The sequence below is a fragment of the Stegostoma tigrinum genome, chromosome 8 (assembly GCF_030684315.1).
Source record: "Stegostoma tigrinum isolate sSteTig4 chromosome 8, sSteTig4.hap1, whole genome shotgun sequence".
NCBI lineage: Eukaryota > Metazoa > Chordata > Chondrichthyes > Orectolobiformes > Stegostomatidae > Stegostoma > Stegostoma tigrinum.
Window position 1 is genome coordinate 32,131,698 of NC_081361.1, and position 22,288 is coordinate 32,153,985.

General features: G+C 43.2%; 1 protein-coding gene across 2 annotated transcripts in view; it reads left to right on the plus strand.

The window, feature by feature from the left end:
• The window catches only part of itpa (inosine triphosphatase (nucleoside triphosphate pyrophosphatase)), a 30,080-nt gene extending 14,123 nt beyond the window's left edge, over positions 1-15,957 (plus strand). For both annotated transcript variants that reach the window (XM_048539738.2, XM_048539739.2), the window contains 4 exons: positions 2,361-2,392; positions 8,928-9,043; positions 15,514-15,590; positions 15,723-15,957. In XM_048539738.2, the coding sequence (XP_048395695.1) occupies positions 2,361-2,392; positions 8,928-9,043; positions 15,514-15,590; positions 15,723-15,855 (358 nt within the window). In that variant the 3' untranslated portion in view covers positions 15,856-15,957. The remainder of the gene's footprint in view (positions 1-2,360; positions 2,393-8,927; positions 9,044-15,513; positions 15,591-15,722) is intronic.
• Positions 15,958-22,288: the final 6,331 nt, after the last annotated feature.

A 22,288-nucleotide genomic window follows, 5' to 3' on the forward strand; every position in this document is an offset into this window, starting at 1 on the left:
CAAGCTGTTCCAGTACAGTTGCAATATTGACATCTGTTCAGCAATAACGTGTTCAGTGATGCCCAGTTTGGGTTCCACCAGAGCCACTCAGCTCCTGACCTAATTCAAACATGGACAAAAGAGCTGAATACTAGGAGTCAGGTGCTGGTAATAGCTCTTGACATCAGAGCACGTTTTGATCAAAGTGTGGCATCAAGAAGCCCAAGCAAAACTGGAATTAATGGGTATTGGAGCAAACTTTCCACTGGTTGGAGTCATTCCTGGCACATACAAAGATGACTGTAGTTGTTAGAGATCACTCATCTCTACTCCAGGACATCTCTGCAGGAGTTCTTTGGGGTAGTGTCCTAGTTTTCAGCTGCTTCATTTTCAGCACCTTCTGTCCATCATAAGGTCAGAAATGGGGATGTTTGCTGATAATTACACAATGTTCAGTTCCATTCGTGACTTCTCAGATACTGAAGGAGTTCATGTTCAAATGCAACAGGATTTGGACAATATCCCAGGTTGGGCTGACAAGTGGCAAGTAACATTTGTGCCACGCAAATGCCAGGCAACGACCATCTCCAATAGGAGACAACATAACCACTGCCTCTTGACATTCAATGATATTATCATCACTCAATTTCCCCACTCTCAACATCCTCGGGGTTAGCATTGACCAGAAACTCAACTGGACTCGCCTCATAAGCAGTGGAGGCAAGAGGCTACTGAGGCAGGTAACTCACTTCCTGACTCCCCAAAGCCTGTCTATCATCTACGAGGTACAAGTCAGGAATGTGATGGGATACTCCCCATTTGTCTGAATAAATGCAGCTCCAGCAACACTCAAGCTTGACATCATTCAGGACAAAGCAGCCTGTTTAATTGGCACCACATCCATTCCCTCCTCCGTCAATGCTCAGTCGCAGCAGCGTGTTCTATCTACAAGATGCACTGCAGAAATTCACCAAAGATCCTCAGACAGTACCTTCCAAACCCATGACCACTTCTGTCTAGAAGGACAAGGGCAGTAGGTACATGGGAGCGCTACCACCTACAGGTTCCTCTCCAAGCCACTCACCACCAACTTTTAATATATCACTATTCCTTCTCTGTCACTGGGTCAGTGTCCTGGAATTTCCTCCCTAATGGCATTGTGGGTCTACCTACGGTGTTTGGATCGCATAATTCAAGAAGGCAGCTCAACACCGTTTTCTCAAGAACAGCTAGGGATGGGCAATAAATGCTGGCCAGCCTGCCACACCTGCATCTCTCAAGTCAGGTCTAAAAAAGATGTATGATCTGTCCTGGTGGTGATTTGAGGTGCAATTCTGGTGATTCACTGGGAGAATTTCTCCATTTTGAACAATGTTGCGAGCGTTTACGTTCTCCTGAGGTCGTCAGCAAAATCTTGATTTGTCACCTTATATTGCTGGACATCAACTTGACAGTACAACGCTGTGTTAGACTGGAACATAAGCCTGAACTATGTACTGAAGACATGATGGAGCTTTGAACCCATAACCCTCGTTCCCTAAGGCCATTGCTGAGCAAGTTGGGTTTTATGACATTCTGGCAGCCCCATCGTTAATTTTACTGATACAGAAGAACCACATTACAATTACTTGGGGCTTAATTATGAACCATTGTCAACACTCAAAGCCTTTGTTTTCCTGTCTTAAACAGATCTACATTCTGATGCAAATAACTGTACCACGGTTCATGTGCGTCTGTTGTACAAGCATCTGTCTAGAGGTATTGATTATCCCTGAGATGTGGTTCTGTGATTATCCTTCAGCATCTCTTCCAAACAATCGTACTTCAATTGTAAATCTTGGTGAATATTGACGGACCATTTCCCTCAAGATGATATCATGACAAACCCTGATCTTGGCTTGTCTGATGTCTCCATGTGTATTCTTACAAGTATAGGTCACTGCATAGCTCTCAGGAGCTAGAATACTGACTTTGTTATGCAGGAGTGAGGTTCTCTCTCTAACCTCCATCCCCTGAGACTGACTATAATCCCCAACAATGATGGGACAAAGGCAAATAGAAACTGGAAATGCTTACTTCCTGCAAGATCGGCGAAAGAATGGACGAACGCATCGATAGACTCCTGTCTCCATAGAGTAAGGATTTTCTGCTTCTCTTCAAGAAGCTTAGGCCATTCAACCCCTCTTTGTGTGCTTGACCATTCAACTTGACCATTTTCCTTCACAGAAGCTTTAGGGTTTAATATGAGGAAAGCATGTGACGGCTCTGAATTTGACAGCTCAGGGGCCCCAACTTCGTGCAGGTTATGTAAGTGCTGACACCTGTGTCTTTCTTATGATAACTAAATAATGTTTCCTTTTTGTTCTCTATCCCGTTTCTAGAAAATGGTTCCTGGAGAAGTTATATCCTGAAGGTGAGTGAATTTAGGGCTTTAAATGCCTTTGTTTAGGGAAATGTTTATTGCCTGCCTGTCTCCTATCCATTGCTGTAAGTGATGATGTGTTGAACTTATTGACCCTGGGAATTAGTGAAGGAATCAACAGTGTCTCCCCTTGACCAAAAGAAAGGATTGACGAATCGGAGAAAAGACTAAGAAAAAGGCTGAATTAGAGTCATTAAATTCATCGCCGAATCAACTATGGAAAGAAAAATAGGGAATGCAACACTGAGAAAAACGTGAATGAAATTTTTAAAATGCTATTTTTAAATTTGTATAACGATTCACTGCTTGAAGGAATGAGACTCCACAGAAAGTGAGCAATTAAGAGGTTGATTGGAAGTTGTCGATAGATTTTTCTCATTGAAAGGTACTTGTGCCATTAACTATGAATTTTATATGGATTGATTCACGGGTAAGAAATGTTCATATTCAGCAATGACAGGGGATAAAGATGTTGGGGAACGAGGTGATTTTTTTTTTCCGCAAAGTCCTTGGCAGAGCAGCACAAATTCTGCAGAAACCTGTGGTGATCACAGTCTGCAGGGCATCTATTCCTCACCACAAGTTGCTGACAGTTTTCACAATAATAATATCATTTGTTCGTATCGTTCGTTTTTTTTTTGCCAAATCCCAACCCATGGAATTCCCTGGCTAATTGGTACCGAGCCCCAGGAGCAAGCAAGTGTTGAGTGCAGAAAGCATGGACTAATCCAACCACAGAAACAAAACTGGATAACATTTGCAGTGATAAGCTAGGAACATCAGTGAGAGGAGGAGTGGTCTGTGTGTCCCCTTGAGCCTGTTCTGCCATTACATAACATTGTGATTGAACTTCTACATCATTCTCTGTTTTGTGGCCTATCCCTACATTTCTCAATTCATTTGGCACCCAAAAGTCTATTGGCATATGTCTTGAAATATATTCTATAACTGAGCATCCACAGCTCTCTGGAAGAGACAATTCCAATGATCCACAACAATTGGTGAAGAACTTTCTCTCTGGTTAGTAATGAGTAGCTAACCCCTCAATCTATGATTCCAAGTTCTACACTAGCCAGAGGATGCTGACCTTCAGCATCTACACTGTCAGATCGTCTCTGTATTTTTCACATTTCAATGAGATAGTCAGTCAGTCAGCCATCCATCTAAACTTGGGTAAATCTGCTCTGGTTTTTCCTCTGAGGACAACAGTACCATTCCTGGATTCGATCTAGTGAACTTTGTCACACCCCATCTTGGGCAGGTATATCCTTCCTTTGGTATTGAGATCAACTTGTGGTAGCAATGCTCCTGGATACAGACTGACCAAATAATTGCAGAAAGATTTCTTTGCTCTTCAAACTCCAATTCCTTTCCGATAAAGACAAAAAAAATTGCTTGCTTGTATTACTGCACACAAACCCTCACATCTTGTTTTCTGAATGCTAGCATTTACGAGTAAACATTTTAGAAAAAAAACTTCTCCATTCTTGCATCAAGTAGATAACTTCACTTCTCCATGTGAAGTATTTTCTCCATTTTCTACACTTTTGCTCAATCACCGTAACCATTACATATGCTTTTGTAACCTGTTTTTATCCTCGTCTTAACTTATTTTCTCATCAAACTTTGTATCCCGTGTAATCATGCACATGTCAGTCTCAACCATCCAGCTTCTCCTTTTTGATTGTGGATAGCTGAGGCCCATACTGCTTCAGGCGCTTCAATAATTCCAAAACACACCATTTATTTTGAGATAGCTGGAACTGCTGATGCTGGACTCAGAGACAATGCAGAGTGGAGCTGGAGGAACGCAGCAGTCCAGGCAGCATCAGAGGAGCAGGAAGTTGATGTTTCAGGTTGGGAACCTTCTTCAGAATTGGGGGGGGGGGGGAAGGTTGCTGGGTAAAAAGTAGACAGAGAAGGAGTGGGGCCGGGAATGGTAATAGGTGAGTGTGTGTAAGGAGTGGTGGAGATTGGTCATCGGGAAGGTTGGGGCGGATAGGTGGGAGAGAAGACGGACAGGTTGTGTCAGGTCAAAGAGGCTGATTGTTTTCTGTCCATTAACCAGTCACTAGTCCATGTTGATGCATAGCCTCAATTCTATTTCTGTTTGTAATCTAAATTTCATGGTCGGATTGGAAGCTTTGACTCCTCATTCTCATTAAGCCCATAGTTACTCTCAAGTTAACCTTTTTAGCTGCAGCACCTGCAGTTAGCATTTTTCCTACGTGTGATTGGAAGATGAACTTAACTCATTGCTTTGTGTTTGTGTTAGTGTTAGAGATGTTCTGTGGACTATGCTGCACTTAGGATGGGAGCTGTAGCATAAGACAATAGCAGTTTATCAGCATAAAAATGGCTAGAGGTATTGAGTAGAAAATGGAAGTGATAAATCTTTGGCCACTTGTAAGGCAGATAATTGACATCTGGGAGTGACAACCAGGTAGTGATCTCATTGAGGGATTTACAACTATTCATGAAAGCTTAAATTTTATGCTGTCTGCTTTGAGATTTGGAATTAAAAGAGCCTGTATACTCATGACCAGGGCAGTATATTGCTGAAATATACGAAGTTATTATTAATAACTTGTTTTTCAGTTTTTCGGTTCGCAGTCCCTTTACATTTTTCCAAACAAATTGCCAATATACTTCCTGCTCCTACCAGGAGAGAGACAGTCTGTTGCATAATGGCCAGCCGTATCATTCCAGAACAGCTTGCAAGAGGTGTGATTCAAGTCGCGCATGCCAGCTACTGTGAATAGTTCTTCAATGGATTGGCATAGTTCCCACAAACTAATGAAGGAGTAGTCGAAGTGACTTTTAATGATTATAACTGTGTGTATGACAAGCTGTGACCTTCTGGTCTCTTGCAAGCCTTTTATAAAACAAAATGGAGACGCTTGTCCTCCATGATGCTGTGCTGGTACAGTCGATCATGAGTTTGATTGAGCATACTGAGAAGCAAAAGTAAGACTCTTCCACCAATTAATTGAACTGTGACTTGAGTTCACCTGCTCATCATGGTTCTACGTCCATCAGTACCCTCACTGAACAACACTGATCGAACTTTGATTGAACCATTCAGTAGATCAAGCCTCGTGCCTCTCAAGAGTGTACACCCTACAGCAAAGTGGAATGTTGTTCCTTTCCTGTGTGTTGCATGGTGAGCAATACAGACTCCGAAAGGCACTGGAATCAATTCTGGTATCTGCTGGTTCGACTTCATACAAATAACTCCTCTCCACAATCCTAGCATCCCTCAACAACACCGAGCCACAGGATTCCAACAACTGGTCCATCCTCAAGGCCACCAGCATCAATGCCTGCAAAACCTCAGTCAGTCACTTAACCAGGAAACACCGGGTCTGGTTTGACAAGAATGATCAGGAGATTCAAGAACTGATAAACCAGACGCGTGTGGCTTTTTGGCGTTTAAAACAGCAGCTGGACTTGGAAGAGTGGGGAGTGTCGCTGAACAAAGAGATCTAGGGGTACAGGTTCATAGCTACTTGAAAGTGGAGTCACACGTAGACAGGGTAGTGAAGAAGGCTTTTGGCACTCGTGCTCTCATCGGTCAGAGCATTGAGCGTAGGAGTTGGGACGGCTTGTTGCAGCTGCACAAAACATTGGGGAGGCCACATTTGGAGTACTGCGTGCAGTTCTGGTCATGGCAGCACAGACAAGTTGAGCCAAAGGGCCCATTTCCATGCTGTTATCCAGAAAAAAAAGCTAACAAAGATTGAGACATCATTGGCCTCCGGGTTCCTGGGAAAGAAGGGAGAAAGAAAAATAAATTGGGGAACACAGCAGACCAGGCAGCATCAGAGGAGCAGGAAAGCTAATGTTTCGGGTCGGGATCTTTCATCAGACCCTTCTTCCTGCTCCTCTGCTGCCTGGCCTGCTGTGTTCCTCCAGCTCCACGCTGTGTTATCTCAGACTGCTGCATCGGCAGTTCCTACTGTCTGAAAAATAAAATCAGCTTGGGTTCCTGCACCTGAAGTTCTCCTGTGTGCTCACTAGGGGACAGAATCAAACTTTCGAGCAATGGCTCTTCACTTCAGCTCTGAAGAAGTGTCATCTAGACTTGAAACATTAGTTTGCTCGGGGTCTCTGTCTCTCTCTCTCTGTCTGTCTGTCTGTCTGTCTCTCTCTCTCTCTCTCTCTCTCTCTCTCTCTCTCTCTATGAATGCTGTCAGACCTGCTGTGATCTGCAGCATTTGTTGTATCTAACAATGGCCTCCGTGTTGATCAAACTGCTCGTGTTCATTGTGCAAGGTTGTAAATGAAGACAGATGACACTAGTTTCCATCATTTGAGAGAAAGGGAGCGTGAGATAAACAATTACATTGTTATACGCATTAAATGTCTTTTCAAAATAACAAAACCCAAAAATAACTCAAAAATACAATGAGCATGCCAGTCGGTTTTCGTAATGGAACCCTACCGTTGTTTTTTGTGAGGATATGTCTGATTGCCAATATTAGATGTCAGCTTGTTTTTATTGTATTTTTCCCAACACTTTCCCAAAAATTTCTAATTGGAACAATTCACCTTGCAGGGTTGGGTTGGGGCGTGGAGGTTGCTTGACGGAGTGGAAAAATTGGGAGGCAAACCCAATTGTGTCTTGGGGCAGTGATTCCCCCAGTGACAACTAAATGGTGATACAGTACTGATCCAATGTGTTACTTTACGGAATAGATAAGAGGTGAATTCTACCTGTGGTCTTCAGCAATATGCCAAAATGCTTTTCATGTTATAGATTGTAAACCATACACTCCAGTCTAAATAAGCAAAGTTTGCAGAGATTACAAACATTTGGCTATGTGGTTGATGATAAGAATGAAGGTTGGAGGCTGCAGCAAGATGTGTGAACTGGTCATGTTAGTAGAAGCAGGTCAAATAGAATTCAGTTGGTAGAAATGTGAAGTAAAGAACTGGATAATTCAAACAAGGCAAGGGAATGCTTAGTAAGTGGTAAGAACAGTTTGATAAGGTTATCAAAATGGCAATTATAATGTACTCTGTGCCTCCCCTAATAAAGGGAAGTTGTAGTAGCAGGAAAGTAATTTTGGAATGGTATAAAACACCGGTGGCGGCACGGTGGCTCAGTGGTTAGCACTGCTGCCTCACAGCGCCGGGGACCTGGGTTCAATTCCACCCTTGGGTCACTGTCTGTGTGGAGTTTGCATGTTCTCCCTGTGTCTGCGAGGGTTTCCTCCCATGGTCCAAAGATGTGCAGGCTAGGTAGATTGGCCATGCTGAATTGCCCGTTGTGTTCAGGGATGTGTAGATTAGATCGGTTATGGGGGGGATAGGTTTGGGTGGGTGTTCTGAGGGTCAGTGTGGACTTGTTGGGCCAAAGGGGCTGTTTCCACTCTGCAGGGTTTCTATTCCACGTGTTAGGCCTGTAACTAGAGTACTGTGTACACTTCTTGTCGTTGCGTTATGAGAAGGATGTGATTGTTCTGGAGAAGGGAAGGTACACAGAAGATTTACACAAGTTGCCAGGGAATGGAGAATTTAAGCTATGGCAGTGAATTAGATAGAACAATAGAATCCCTACAGTGTGCGGCTGGCCATTCAGCCCATACCAACCGTCCAAAGAGGAGCCCACCCAAACCAATTCTGCTACCCTATACCCTACATTTGCTATGGTTAATCCACCCAGCCTACACATCCCTGGATGCTATGGGCAATTTAGCACAGCCAATCCACCTAACCTGCACGTTTCGACTGTGGCGGGACACCCACATAGAATGTCTGCGTGGTGTTTGCACAATCACCCAAGAGTGCAATCGAACAGAGGTCCCTGGATCTGTGAGGCAGCAGTGCTAACCACTGAGGCACCATACCACTAGGCTGAGTTTGTTTCCTTTGAGAACAGAGGCAGTAGGGTTCTAATGGAAGTGTTTAAATTGAAGGACCATCCCCTAGCGGACAGGTTAGTAGCCAGAGGGCTTTTAGATTCCGAGTGCCAGAATTCTGAAAGAGAATCTGTTTATTCCACTTGTATTTTGTGTATACCTATGCAAGTTTTTCTTTTTCTGCATGTGCGAATATAATTACGTGGGAGTATAGATCCTATGTAGGAACTTACTTGCTTCCCTTTTGAAAGTTGTTAAAGGATCTGCTTCTGCCATCCTTGCGGGCAGTGCATTTCAGATCAACACAACTGCATCAATAAAACTCCTTTTCTCCCCTTGGATTTTTTTGGCAATTTTCTTTAACTTTCTGGCTACGGTATCTACTGGCTTCTGACGATGCAAACAGTTTTTTCTTCTGTATCCAGTCTGTATAAACTCTGCATAGTTTTGAGCCAGTCTAAAAATAGAAAGAAGGCTCACCAAAAATGACAAGATTATCATCAGTCAGACAGCGATGTTGATCCAATTTGTACATAAATCTGTAGCTGCAGGCAGAAAGCTGGTCATTAGTATTCATTCAACAGAACATATTTACTGTAGCTCTGTTACTGAGGTACTGCCTCTTGTTAATTTGTAACATATTTGCATTTATCTTTTTCCAGGCTTGTATAAGATGCTAGCAGGCTTTGAGGATAAATCCGCATATGCACTCTGCACCTTTGCATACAGCACAGGAAACCCGAACGATTCAGTAAAGCTCTTTCGAGGGAAAACGCTGGTATGTATTTGCAAAGGAGCAGTGTGACAGTGAGTGTCCCTATTTTTCTTCCCACAAGAAACAAGTTTGTGCAAAATCAGGATGCTTATTGACTGAATTGAAACAAAAACTCAAATTTAATAGTTTGGCACAACATCGTGGGCTGAAGGGCCTGTACTGTGCTGTACTGTTCTATATTCTATGTTATGTGACCACAGAACTTTCCACAGCCAGTGAATTTACTTGTGAAATGTTTTTACTGTTGGACGAAATGTGGTAATCAATTTGTTGACAGTGAGCTCCCACCAAGAGCACGGTGGTAATGAGCAGTTAATCTGTTTTTGTGATGTTGTTTGAAGCTTAAACGCCAGGGATCACTACCCTCGTCTTCTTTGAAACAGTGCTGTGGGAAATTCTGCGCTCACCCAAGAAGACAGGGTGGGACCTTCAAAGGTGCACCATTCCTTCTCTGCTGTAGTAGAGCATCTGTTTTGATGATCACGTTCAAATCTCAAGAGTGGGACACAAACCTAGAACATTTTTGTCTGAAGTAAAGATGCTGTCAACCGAGCCGTGGCTGACAGCAGCTGTTCATATGGTCCCTGGACTTTTCTTCCTCATTATACTTGACTGCAGTTTGATGACATTGGGATAATTTTAGTTTCCTCATCGTGCAAGACGACTGCTGCATTTCCTACAGTGCAGCGGTAACTACATTACACAAGTATTTTGCTAGCTTTAAAAGTACTTTAGGGCATCAGAGGAGTTTGGATCAGGGAGTTGGATATTCAACCCCCGAGCCTTTCCCAGCATTTAAGATCAAAGCTGACCTGTGCCTAACTCCACCTACTCACGTCCCATGATAACCTTTGGAATTTTCTTATCCAATCTCCAATTTAAAATTAAGAATGGACTTAGTACTCATTGCCATTTGTGGCAGAGAGTTTCGAGCTTACATCAGGCTTCATGGGTTCTTGTGGCACAGTGCTGGTGTCCCTACCACTGAGCCAGGAGACCTGTGTTCCAGTCCCACCCACTCTAGAGGTGCGTAATAACATCTCTGAACAAGTTTTATTTTAAAAAAATTCAATGGTCTTCATGTAGAAGTCTTTCCTAATCTCAATTCTGAATAAATCTGGCAAAAATTTAGACTGTGCGCCGTAATAATAGATTCCCCAACTAATAGAAATAGTTTCTCCTCTTCCATCCTTACCAGTTCCCCTTAATATCTTTAATATTTCAATTGAAGCATGCTTTACCTTCTAAATTCTAGGGAATACAATCCATGTTTGCAGTGTCTCATCATGACTTGCTCCTTGGAGTCCGGGTGTTATTTTAATAAATCTATATAGCTTTCCCTCCAAGGCAATGTGCACTTCATAAGGTATCATGCCGAAAATTGTTTTCATTATTCAGAGTATGGTTCAACCAGAGTTTTGTGTAGCTGCTGCATAATTTCTACATGTTTGTATTCAAAACCTGCTGGGCATAAAGGCCAGCATGATATTAGCCTTTTTCAGTGTCTTCTGTACCTGTTCACGACTTGTTAATGATCTTTGAACCTCCATTGTTTCAAGCTTTTCACCTTTTATTGACTACACTGGCCAGGCACACACAATCTTTGTCTCTGACCTCTCACTTGTCCACCATGAGATGCATTTTTGCCACAGTGTTGCCCCTTAGTACTGAGTATTTCTCCAGTAATTTTATGCCTCCACTGACTTTGCAATGTTACCTATCTGTGTGACATTGGAAATCTTGCATGTGTGACTTTCTACACCCTTGTCTAAGTTGAGGCCCTGACAAAGCTCCTTGCAAGACACCACCATTCAGATTGTGCTATTTGGAGAGAACCTGCTGTTTATTCCTATCCTATCTCTTGTTGCTCAGCCGATTTCCCAAGCAGGCCCATTATTTGCTTTCAGTTCCATGAGCTTTAATGAGCAGTCTCCTATGAAGAAAGGGGCCTGCTTATTTTGTTTGTAGGGTAGGTATTCCATTTAGGTGTTGCCGGAGAGATCCCTTCTTAGTATATGGGGTAGTGCAAATCCACAAGTACCAGGCAACGATCATTTCCAAAAGAGAGAATCCAACCGTTGCTCCTTTAGGTTCAGTGGTGTCACCATCACAGAATCCTGCCACCAGCAGGGGTTACCATTGACCATAAACAGAACTGGACTGGCAATATAAATGCTTTGGCTAGAAGAGCAGGGCAGAGGCTAGGAAACCTGCAGCGAGTAACTCCCCAAATCCTGTCTGCCATTGACAAGGCACAAGGCAGGAGAGTAACTGAATACTTCCCCACTTGCCTGGATGAGTGCAGCTCCAACGATATTCGAGACTTGATAACATCAAAAACAAAGCAGCCCTTTCGTCGCATTCAGCATTCAGTTCCTCCACCTCTGCAGAAGGGCGGTAGTATATGCCATCTACAAGATGCACTATGTCAACTTAACAATGCTGTTTCGACTGCACCTTTTCAAACCTGCAATCTTCTGCTGTTTAGAATGATCAAAATACCTTCTGCCTCCAATCTGAAGACAACAGTTGCATGGAACATCACAACTTTAAAGCTCCCATCCAAGCCGCACACCATCCTGACTTGGAACGATAACACTGTCCTTCTGCGCTGCAGGGGCAAAATCCAGCATTTCCGTTCCTAACAGCGGGGGTAGGCAATGGCCGAGTGGTATTATCACTAGACTATTAATCCAGAAACTCAGTTAATGTTCTGGGGACCTAGGTTCACATCCCACTACAGCAGATGGTGGAATTTGAATTCAATAAGGGAAAAGTCTGGAATTAAGAACCTACTGAACATTGTGAAGCCATTGTTGATTGTTGGGAAAACCCTTCTGGTTCACCAATGTCCTTTAGGGAGGGAAACTGCCATCCTCACCTGGTCTGGCCTACATGTGACTCCAGATCCACAGTAATGTGGTTGACTCTCAGTTGCCCTCTGAAATGGTCTAGCAATCCATTCGGTTGTAACATTCACTACTAACTCTCAAAGAAATGAAAGCGGACGGATCACCCGGCATCGACCTAGGCACCGGAAAAAACAATGGCAGCAACAGCCCTGTCGACCATGCTAACACCTCCTCAGTAACATCTGGGTAGCTAGTGCCGAACTTGGGAGAGCTGTCTCTCAGACTAGTTAAGCAACAGCCCGACATTGTCTACAAGGTATGATTCTGTGAGTATGACTATGTCCCTGACACCACCCTCACCATTCCTGGATATGTCCTGTACCACTGGCAGGACAGACCCAACAGTGATGGTGGTACAGCAGTATACAGGCGGGAGGGAGTTGCTATAGGAATCTTCAACGTTGACTCTGGACCCTGTGAAGTCTCATGGCTTCAAATTAAACATGGGTGAGGAAATTTCCTGCTGATTACCACCTACCGTCCTCCCTTAGCTGATGAATCGGTACACCTCAATGTTGAACAACACTTTAGAGGAGACACTGAGGATGGCAAGGGCACCAATGTACCCTGGGTGGGAGATTTCAATGTTCACCATCAAGGGTGGCTTGGCAGCAGCATTACTGATCAAGCTGGTCAGGTCCTAAAGGGCATAGCTGCTAGACTGGATCTGCGGTGGGTGGTGAGGGAACCAACAAGAGGAAAACGCATACTTGATCTCATCCTTACTAAACTGCCCTTTGGAGATGCATCTGCCCATGACAGTACCAGTAAGAGTGACCACTGCACGGTCCTTGTAGAGATCAAGGCCCACCTTCACAGTGAAAACAACCTCCATCATGTTGTGTGGCACTGTCACCGTGGTACATAGGACAAACTTTGAACAGGCCTAGCAACTCAAGACTGGGCATCCATGAGGCGCTGTGGGCCAGAAACAGCAAAGAATTGTATCCCAGCACAACCTGCAGCCACATGGCCCAGCATGTACCCTTCTCAACCATTACCATCAACCCTGGTTCAATGGAGGGTGCAGGAGGGCATGCCAGGAGCAGCACCAGGGATACCTGAAGGTGAGGAGTCAACCTCGTGAAGCCACCAAGCAGGACTACTTGCACGCCAAACTGCAAAAGCAGCACAAGATAGACAGAGCTAAGCGAGCCCACAACCAATGGATCAGATCTAGGCTCTGCAGTCCTGCCACAAACAGCCGCAAATGGTGATGGACAATTAAACAACTCACTGTTGGAGGAGACTCCACAAATATCCTCAACCTCAATGACGGAAGAGCCCAGCATATTAGTGCAAAAGATCAGGCTGAAGCTTTTGCACCAATCTTTAGCCAGAAGTGCCAAGTGGATGATCCACCTCTGCCTCCTCCAGTGATCCCCAGCAATACAGATACCAGTCTTCAGCCAATTTGATTCACTCCACATGATATCAATATCAAGAAACAGTTGGAGAGACTGGATACTGCAAAGGCTACAGGCCCTGACAACATTCTAGCAATACTACTGAAGACTTGTGCTCCGGAACTTGCTGCTCCCCTAGCCGAGCTGTTCTAGTACAGTTACAAAACTGGTATCTACCTGACAATATGGAAAACTGCCCAAGTATATCCTGTACACAAAATGGAGGACAAATCCAACTCGGCCAATTACACCCCCAGCAGCCTGCTCTCTATCATCAGTAAAGTGATGGAAGGTGTCATTCACAGTGCTATCAAGCAGCACCTGCTCAACAATAACCTGCTCAGTGACACCCAGTTTGGGTTCCACCAGGGCCACTCAGCTCCTGACCTCATTACAGCCTTGGTTCAAACATGGACAAAAGTGCTGAATTCCAGAGGTAAGGTCAGAGTGACAGCCCTTGACATCAAGATTACATTCGACCAGGTGTGGTATCAAGGAGCCCGAACAAAACTAGAATCAGTGGGTAGCAGGGGGCAAAGTCTCTGGTGTTAGAGTCATACCTGACACATAGGAAGATGCTCGTGGTTGTTGGAGGACAATCGTCTCAGCTCCAGGGCATCTCTGCAGGAGTTCCTCAGGATAGTGTCCTTGGCCCAACCATGTTCAGCTGCTTCATCAATGACCTTCACTTTGCATATCCCCACGTCTGACCTTATGATAATCATCAGCAAACCATGTTCAGCACCATTCATGATTCCTCAGATGGTGAAGCAGTCCATGTTCACATGCAACAAGATCTGGACAATATCCACGTTTTGGGCTGAGAAGTGGCAATAACATTGATGCCACACAAATGCCAGGTTATGACTGTCATGAATAAGAGACAATCTAACCACTGGCCCTTGACATTCAACAGTGTTACCATCACTGAATCCCCCACTATCAACATCCTCGGGGTTACCATTGACCAGAAACTCAATTGGACTCACCGCATAAACACAGTGGCAACAAGAGCAGGTCAGAGGTTAGGAATACTGCAACGAGTAACCCACCTCCTGCCTCCTCAAAGCCTGTGCCCCATCAACAAGGCACAAGTCAGGACTGTGATGGAGTACTCCCTACTTGCTTGGCTGAGTGCAGTCCCAACAAGACTCAAAGCTTGACAGCATCCAGGACAAAGCAGCCCACTTGATTGGCACTACACCCACAAGCGTTCATTCCCTCCACCACTGACGCTCAGTACACACTGCTGCTACTATCTACAAGATGCACTACAGAAAAGATCACCAAAGATCCTTAGCCAAAACCTTCCAAACCCACGAACACTTCCATTCAGAAGGACAAGGGCAGCAGCTATATGGGAACATCACCTCCAAGCCACTCACCATCCTGACTCGGAAATATATCGCCCTTCTTTCACTGTCGCCAGCTCAAAACCCTGGAATTCCCTTCCTAATGGCATTGTGGGTCAACCTACAGCAGGAGGACTGCAGGGGTTCAAGAAGGCAGTTCACTGTCACTTTCTCAAGGGCAATTAGGGGCAGGCAATAAATGCTGGCCCAGCCGGCAATGCCCATGTCCCAGAAAAGAATGAAAAGAAAAGCACTGTGGGTGTACCTAAACACCAAGCATTGTAGGATTTCAAGAAAGCACTTCACTCACTCTGTCCTTAAGAGTGGGCAGTATACATTAGTCAGAGATAATGGGGACTGCAGATGCTGGAGAATCCAAGATAACAAAGTGTGGAACTGGATGAACACAGCAGGCCAAGCAGCATCTCAGGAGCACAAAAGCTGAATGTTTCGGGCCTAGACCTTTCAACAGATGCTGAAGGGCCTAGGCCCAACACGTCAGCTTATGAGCTCCTAAGATGTTGCTTGGCCTGCTGTGCTCATCCAACTCCACACTTTGTTATCTAGTATACATTAGTCAAACTAATAACAATTCTGACTAAATTTGTTGGGGAGGCAAGGAATAAATTAATGCGTTTGTGACAATGGGCTTGAAAATTTGTAGCCAAGTTGAACCATCCTTTCTGCTTTGACTCAAGTTGGTGGATGTCAGTGAATTTCAGTAGAGAATTGTCAGTAGAAAGAGAACACACAATTTGAAAATGTGACTTTTTTATATACCTTTTATCTTTTCCATTACATAGGGCAAAATAGTCGATCCCCGGGGACCCAGAAACTTTGGTTGGGATCCTTGTTTTCAGCCCGATGGGTTTGATCAGACGTAAGTGCCGAAACATTTTCCAAGTTGTTGGAGCATGACCTTTTTTAAACTTTGGTGGGGTGCTAGATATTTCAGACAATCTGTTTTGCTGATCTCAATCACAGATGTGTTCTTTTTGTTGTATCTCTCCAGATATGCAGAAATGCCCAAAGTGGTAAAGAACACAATATCTCACCGTTATAAAGCACTTCGTGAATTAGCTGATCATTTTATTGAGAATGATGATTCTTCCAAAAAGGCCAGGCTCGAAGAGAACAGCCATTAATATGTACTTGTCTGTCTTTTATTTAACAAAAAAATACATGTTCATGTAATTTGTATCAAACCGGTGATAATAAATATCTAAGAATGTACTTTTTATGCAAAAGTTATTGCAATGAGATGGAGTTGTGACTCGGCTCTATGTTTTTACCCCACATCTCTCTGAAGAATGCTAACAGCAAACCAACTGTGCTTCAAAGAGAGATGCCTCTGAACAGTTTTTATCACTTCCTGCTAGGTGCCCCGGTCGACATCGTGAAATTTGCCCTCTAGTTTTGTTTATCATTTACAATCAGGATTGTAACTGGTCTTCCACATGAAATGATTCTAAAAGTGCACCTAAATCAATATGCTGTATTTCACAGCTAGTGGAATGGAGTTTTTGTTTGGGCCACGTGGCCTATTCGTAGCTAATATGCCTCTGGGAAAGCAGTATCTGGTAGAAATCTGTATCTTAAATTGTGGACACCTACAGTGGGGGTCCTTTAAAGACTGGGGCGAGGCTGCAGGCCTTCCTCAATTCAGGGCAGTGCTGATTCTGAGTATCTTGCATAATTGTCAAACAGAAGTCTGATCCACGTGTCAACCCTGTCCAGATTTACGGTCTGCTTCTTTTGAGAAAGCAGATGATGCAGTTCCAGTTTGTAAAAGGTGTTCAATTCCCATCATATCAAATATACATGCCTGTTTCATGTTCAAACGACCAAAGCACCATCAAATTTTCAGTTTCTTTTTTTTTACAGAAGAGGCTATGTTGCCACAGTTAGCATTGAGCAATACAGCTAAGTACTCAAATACTTACCAAAGCCACAAAATTCCACTGTACCCTGCAACCAATTTCTTTTTACCCACTTCACAATTTTTTGTTTCTTAAACAGAAGTATTTTATAGCTTGTTTTTCTTAAATTCTTACCTACCACATGGTGGTGAAATTCGGTATGCTGGCGAAATAATAGTTTTTTATATAAGACAGGTGGGGCCTCTAGAGCAGAATGACCCTTGAAGGGTATAATATTGCACTCATTATGAAAGAATGCTTGATCCTGTTTGGAGTTGTGAACAATGCCTTGTTGTGACGTAAGCTGATACCTACACTAGTGCAACTATTACTGGAATCCAAATCATGGCATTTTTCTTTCAACATCCTCTCCCAGCTGCCCCAATAGCTATGTCTGTAAAATATTTTTAAGTTCTTAAAGTAAGGCTGAATTCAAAACATGTTTTGCAATCCTTCGAGCATTTACCTTGGAAAAGAAAAAGAACTGTTGGATTTGTTTCCCTTATTTTGTTCGCTTTTCTCAAACATCCATGGAGCAAGGCTGTCTTCCTCGGCCTTCTGTTGTCCGCAAGTCAGTAGGGTATCTTGTATTGAATGTCATGAATGCTGAGCCTCATTACATCTATAGCGTATGGACAAGGTCTTGAGTGACTGTCCTGGTCCCACTTGAGGCCCTTAGAAATTTCTTAGCAGAGCCTAGAGATAAGGAGAGAAAGACAGACAGCTTTTCAGACAAAGGGACATATAATGATGAACCAGGAGAAAGAAAAGCAATTAATGGGGACCGTACGTAGGTGAAAACGGGTTGGTTGTGCTGAAAGGAGCCCATTTGATGACAGACTTGGATGTGTCGGGGTGGGTAAGGAACATGGAAGCAGATGCCTGAGCCCTAAAGCTATTGAGTCCCGAAGACTGCAGGGTCCCCAGTGGAAAATGAGAGCTTCACTGGAGCAGTGCAGCAGACACGAGACAGAGATGTTGCCATAGCAACAAGGTGGTGTTTTAAAGTGGGGAGGTGACAGGAAGCTCCCGGTCATTTTTGTGGACAGAATGTAGATGTTTTCCAAAGCAGTGGACCGGCCTGTGTTTTGGCTTCCCAATATAGAGGAGACCACATTGTGAGCAGCCCATAAGTGGCTGTTTATTGGGCGGGAAAGTGGAGATCAGAGGGGTCACTTCCATCACTGGCTCCCTTCTGAAATCAGGTGACGCCTTCCCTGCAGGTGGTGCCATCCCTCAATCTTGCCTGCCCCAGGTGCTCCTGTTGACCTTGCCTTCTTCATGCCCAACACTGGGGACACTGGCACTGCTAAGACTGCTATCTCCTGAGTGAGGGGTGGATGTCCCCCTCTTGCCAGGCTATGAAGAATGTATAATCTTGAGGTGGCATAGCAGAACATCCTTCCCCAGGAATCAAACCTTCCCAATTCAAGTAGCTCCCTGCACTCCAATGTCGTACTCCTCTCATTCTGCCACCAAATGAAAGAGCTGTTCTCATCTCCCAGGGTGGTTCTAAGCTAATCATTGCAGTTTCTAGCTAGATTTTACCATTCATCACTATTTGCTGAACATGGAATATTGGTGCCAACATAAGTGATTAAAACTTTCATGAGAGCCACTTGGAAGCCAGTGCCATTTACCTGAAACTTTGACAACTAATTATTTTAATTTGGAAGGAAACTGAAAGGTGATTATGTAAAACCGGTGGAGTTATTTGATTACGAGAAGGATTGAAAACACATCAACACTTTGAAATGATGCTTGCATTTAGATGTTACAATGCATTTTAGATTTTTACTTTGGGAATAATGAAAAATAACTAGGATAGTGATGATCTGTATGTTTTGTAATCAAACAGGAGGAGAAAGTAAATGTTGCAATGTTGTATGTAATCCAAAATGTTTTCAAAATCTATTCTAAAGACAATATTTATGTGGAAATTATTTTTGGAAAGTTCCCTACAGATTATCTAAACAGTTTATCAGCCAATTAACAAAACCCTTGGATTTCAAGCTAGTCCAGCACTACAGCGCTACAGCAAGCATACCTATTATCTCACACCTCCGGAGCAAGTAGGACTAGAACCTGGGTCTCCTGGCCAGGGGTATGGACACTACTATCCAGCACAAGAGCCTCGAGTGTTTCAGCTCGTTTAAAATAATAGTCCTATCTGACCGCCTGTTTCACTTGATGCCATTTGTAAATATATGTCTTTATAAAGAAAGATTTAGCAGCATCACAGGTGCCTTTGTGCATTTATCTTGCCTTTCACATCATAATGTCCCACGTCTATGGACTGCATTTGTACACTAAACGAGAATAGCGGGGAACTCTCACGGGATACATTGCTGTACTCAAGAAACGGCCAAACATCCGCTGTCTGAATTTTAAAAGTAGCCAATCTCTCACCTACTGGCAACTCCTTGCATTTTTGAATAAATTTGTCTTGGGAGAAGAGTGTTTGAAAACAAGTAAGTTGAATAGAACTTTTTTTTATTCCAAGTGGATAAAATGTGCGATGTAAAAATTGCCAACATCTTTAATAGTGAATGGAAAATTTTAGCATTGACTGGCTCTGCTTTCAGCCACCCGGCTGATCTTATAATATATACTGCTAGCGTTGCAAAATAACTGGCTGGGAGAGCAAGGTAAATTAGTAATGTTGCACTCTGTCTCTCAGACTGACTGTGTTTTTCATTTTGCAATAGTGTCATGGAGTTGTACAGCACAGAAACAGACCCATCAGTCCAATTTCTACATGCCAACCAGATATCCTGAATTAATCTAGTCCCACTTTCCAGCTTTTGGCCCATATCCGTCTCAATTCTTCCTCTTCATGAACCAGATGTTTTTTCAATGTTGTCATTGTACCAGCCTCCACTTCTTCCGGCAGCTCATTCCATACACACACCACCTTCTGAGTGAAAAAGTTGCCCCTTTGATCCCTTTTATATCTTTCCCCTCTCACCTTAAACCTAGGCTGTGTAGTTTATGACTCCCCTATCCTGGGAAAAAGACATTAGCTTTTCATCCTATCCATGCCCCTCATGATTTTAAAAGCCTCTATAACGTCACCCCTCAGCCTCCAACGCTCCATAGAACATAGCCCCAGCTTATTCAGCTTCTTCCTATATCTAAAATCCTCCAACCCAGCAACATCCTTATGAATCTTTTCTGCTCCCTTTCAAGTTTAACAATATCTTTCCTGTAGCAGAGAGATCAGAATTGAAAGCAGCATTCCAAAAGTGGCCTAACCAATGTCCTGTTGAGCCAGAGTATTAGTTCGCAGAGAAAACCAAACTAGTCCAATCATACATGATTTTATATGCCACTAATCGCATTAATGATTTGCCTTCAGACTAAGATTGCTCTTTGAGGACTAATTAAATATATTGCCTTCAATGCATCGAAGACATGGCTTTTATTTATAAATCAAATGTAATTTTTTAAAAAATGAAAATGCAACGAAAAACAAGATGCTGGAAATGCATGCAAATTCCTTTCCCTTCAGAAATATTTTGGATGGTGACTCTTAATTAATGGATTTGTTTCCTTTTTATTTATAATGAAAATTGGCCTAAAAGTTAATCATTTGTTTTGACAAAAGAACTTAGAGCTTTGTCGAAAACCATTCAGCACTGTCTACTCTGTAAAACTGCTGTCCTATGAGTTGTAATCCATTGTTCTTTCACTATCATCTTAATTTTATTTAGCATCCCAGCATCCAACACCATCTGAGATAGTGTATCCCACAGATTCATGACCCTTCAAGAGAAGTAATTCCTCCTCCTCCTCTGTTTTAAATCTACCACTTAATAAAGCTATGACCTCTTGTACTAGATTGTCCCACAACAGGAAATGCCCCCTCTCTGTCTACTTTGTCAATCCCTATTTTAGCATCTTTGTACGTCAATAAAATCTCCTCCCATTCTTCTAAACCTTCGAGAGCATGGACCTAAACTGCCCAATCTCTTGCATGAAACAAACCTTTCATCTCTGGCATTAATCTCAAGAACATTCTCTGAAGTGCTTCCAATGTAATTACATTCTTTCTCGGGTTAGAGGCACAAAACTGAGTGCAGTACTCCAGTTGCAGTCTTACCAATGTTGCAACAACACTTCCCTACGTTTACACACTGTTCCATTAGCAATGAATGACAAAGTTCCCTCCTTTATTACCCATTGTACATGCATATTAGTTTTCTGTGATTCATGCACGAGAATACCCAGATCCCTTTGCACCCAAGTTTCTCTCCATTTAGATAACTTGCCATTTTATTCTTTCAATCAAAGCAGATAAGCTGTCAATTATCAAAACAAAATTCCAACTGAAGCTGCAGAACTTGCAAGTTTTGATTTTCACAGACCCGGGTAAGCTCAAGCTACACACAGAAAGTTAGCATGTGGATAAAACAAGCACTTAGGAAGCCAATGCCAGGCTGGCCTTTATTGCAAGATGATGTGTTGCAGGAATAAAGAGCTCTTGTTACAATTGTGTTGGGCTTTGCAGAGATCACAAATGGAATATTGTGTGTCGCTTTGGCCTCCACGTCTTGGAGGCAATGCAGCAAAATTTCACTAAATTAGTCCCTGGAATGGAGCGGCTTGTCCTGTGGGGAGAGGCTGAGCAAATTAGCTCCACATGCATTGCAGTTTAGAACAAGGATGGTTGCCGTCATTGAAGTATTGAAGGTTCTGAAGGGCTTGATAGGGTGGATATTGAAAGGCTCTATGACCAGCAGAAACAATGACACAAGTTTCAGCAAAGATCTGTAGCTCAGGTTGTAGGTGAGGTTGCTGATTTGCTTGCCAAGTTGACTTATTCTTGTTCAGACATTTTGTCACCGTGCTACATGTCATCATCAGTGGACCCTCCGATGAGGCAATGTTATTCTACTCCGCTTGGAATTTGTACTGTTTGGTCTATCATGGTGAGTGGTATCATTTTCCAGTTTTGATCTGTATGGGTCTGTATATGCAGTCTAATTCTATTTGTTTATGATTGCAATATGGTTGGACACCCAGGAATTCCTGTATGTATCTATGTTTGCTTTGGGCTACTATGATTACTTTGTCCCAGTTAAACGGATGGCCTTCATTTTCTAAGTATAACAATGTTAAGGAGAGGTTGTCATGCCGTTTTGCTGCTTGCTGATGTTCATGTATTCTGATGGCTAGTTTCCTTCCTGTCTGTCCGACATAATGTTTATGGCAGTCGTTACACGATATTTTGTAAACCGCATTGGTTCTGTATGTTGTGGAAATGGGGTCTTTAATCCTTGTGAGTGTTTGTCATAGAGTGCGTGTAGGTTTGTGGGCTACCATGATTCCTCATGGTCTTAGGAGTGTTGTGATCAGTTCAGACATGTTCTTGATGTAGGACAGTGTGGCCAGTGTGTTGGGGTGAACTGTGTCCTCCTGTTGTTGTCCGTTTAATAGGCAACTGCGGATGAAGTTGTGGGGAAATCTGTTCATAGCGAAGATTTTGTATAGATGCTCTTCCTCTTTCCTATGTAGTTAACTGGGACAAGGTAACCATAGTAGCCCAAGCCAAACATTGGCGAAAACGGGATTCCGAATTTCGCTTTGCTAAATGAGAGGTTATCCTTTTTGATCAAAAGATTAAAATGACAACCTATAGGTAGAATGTTGGATTTGA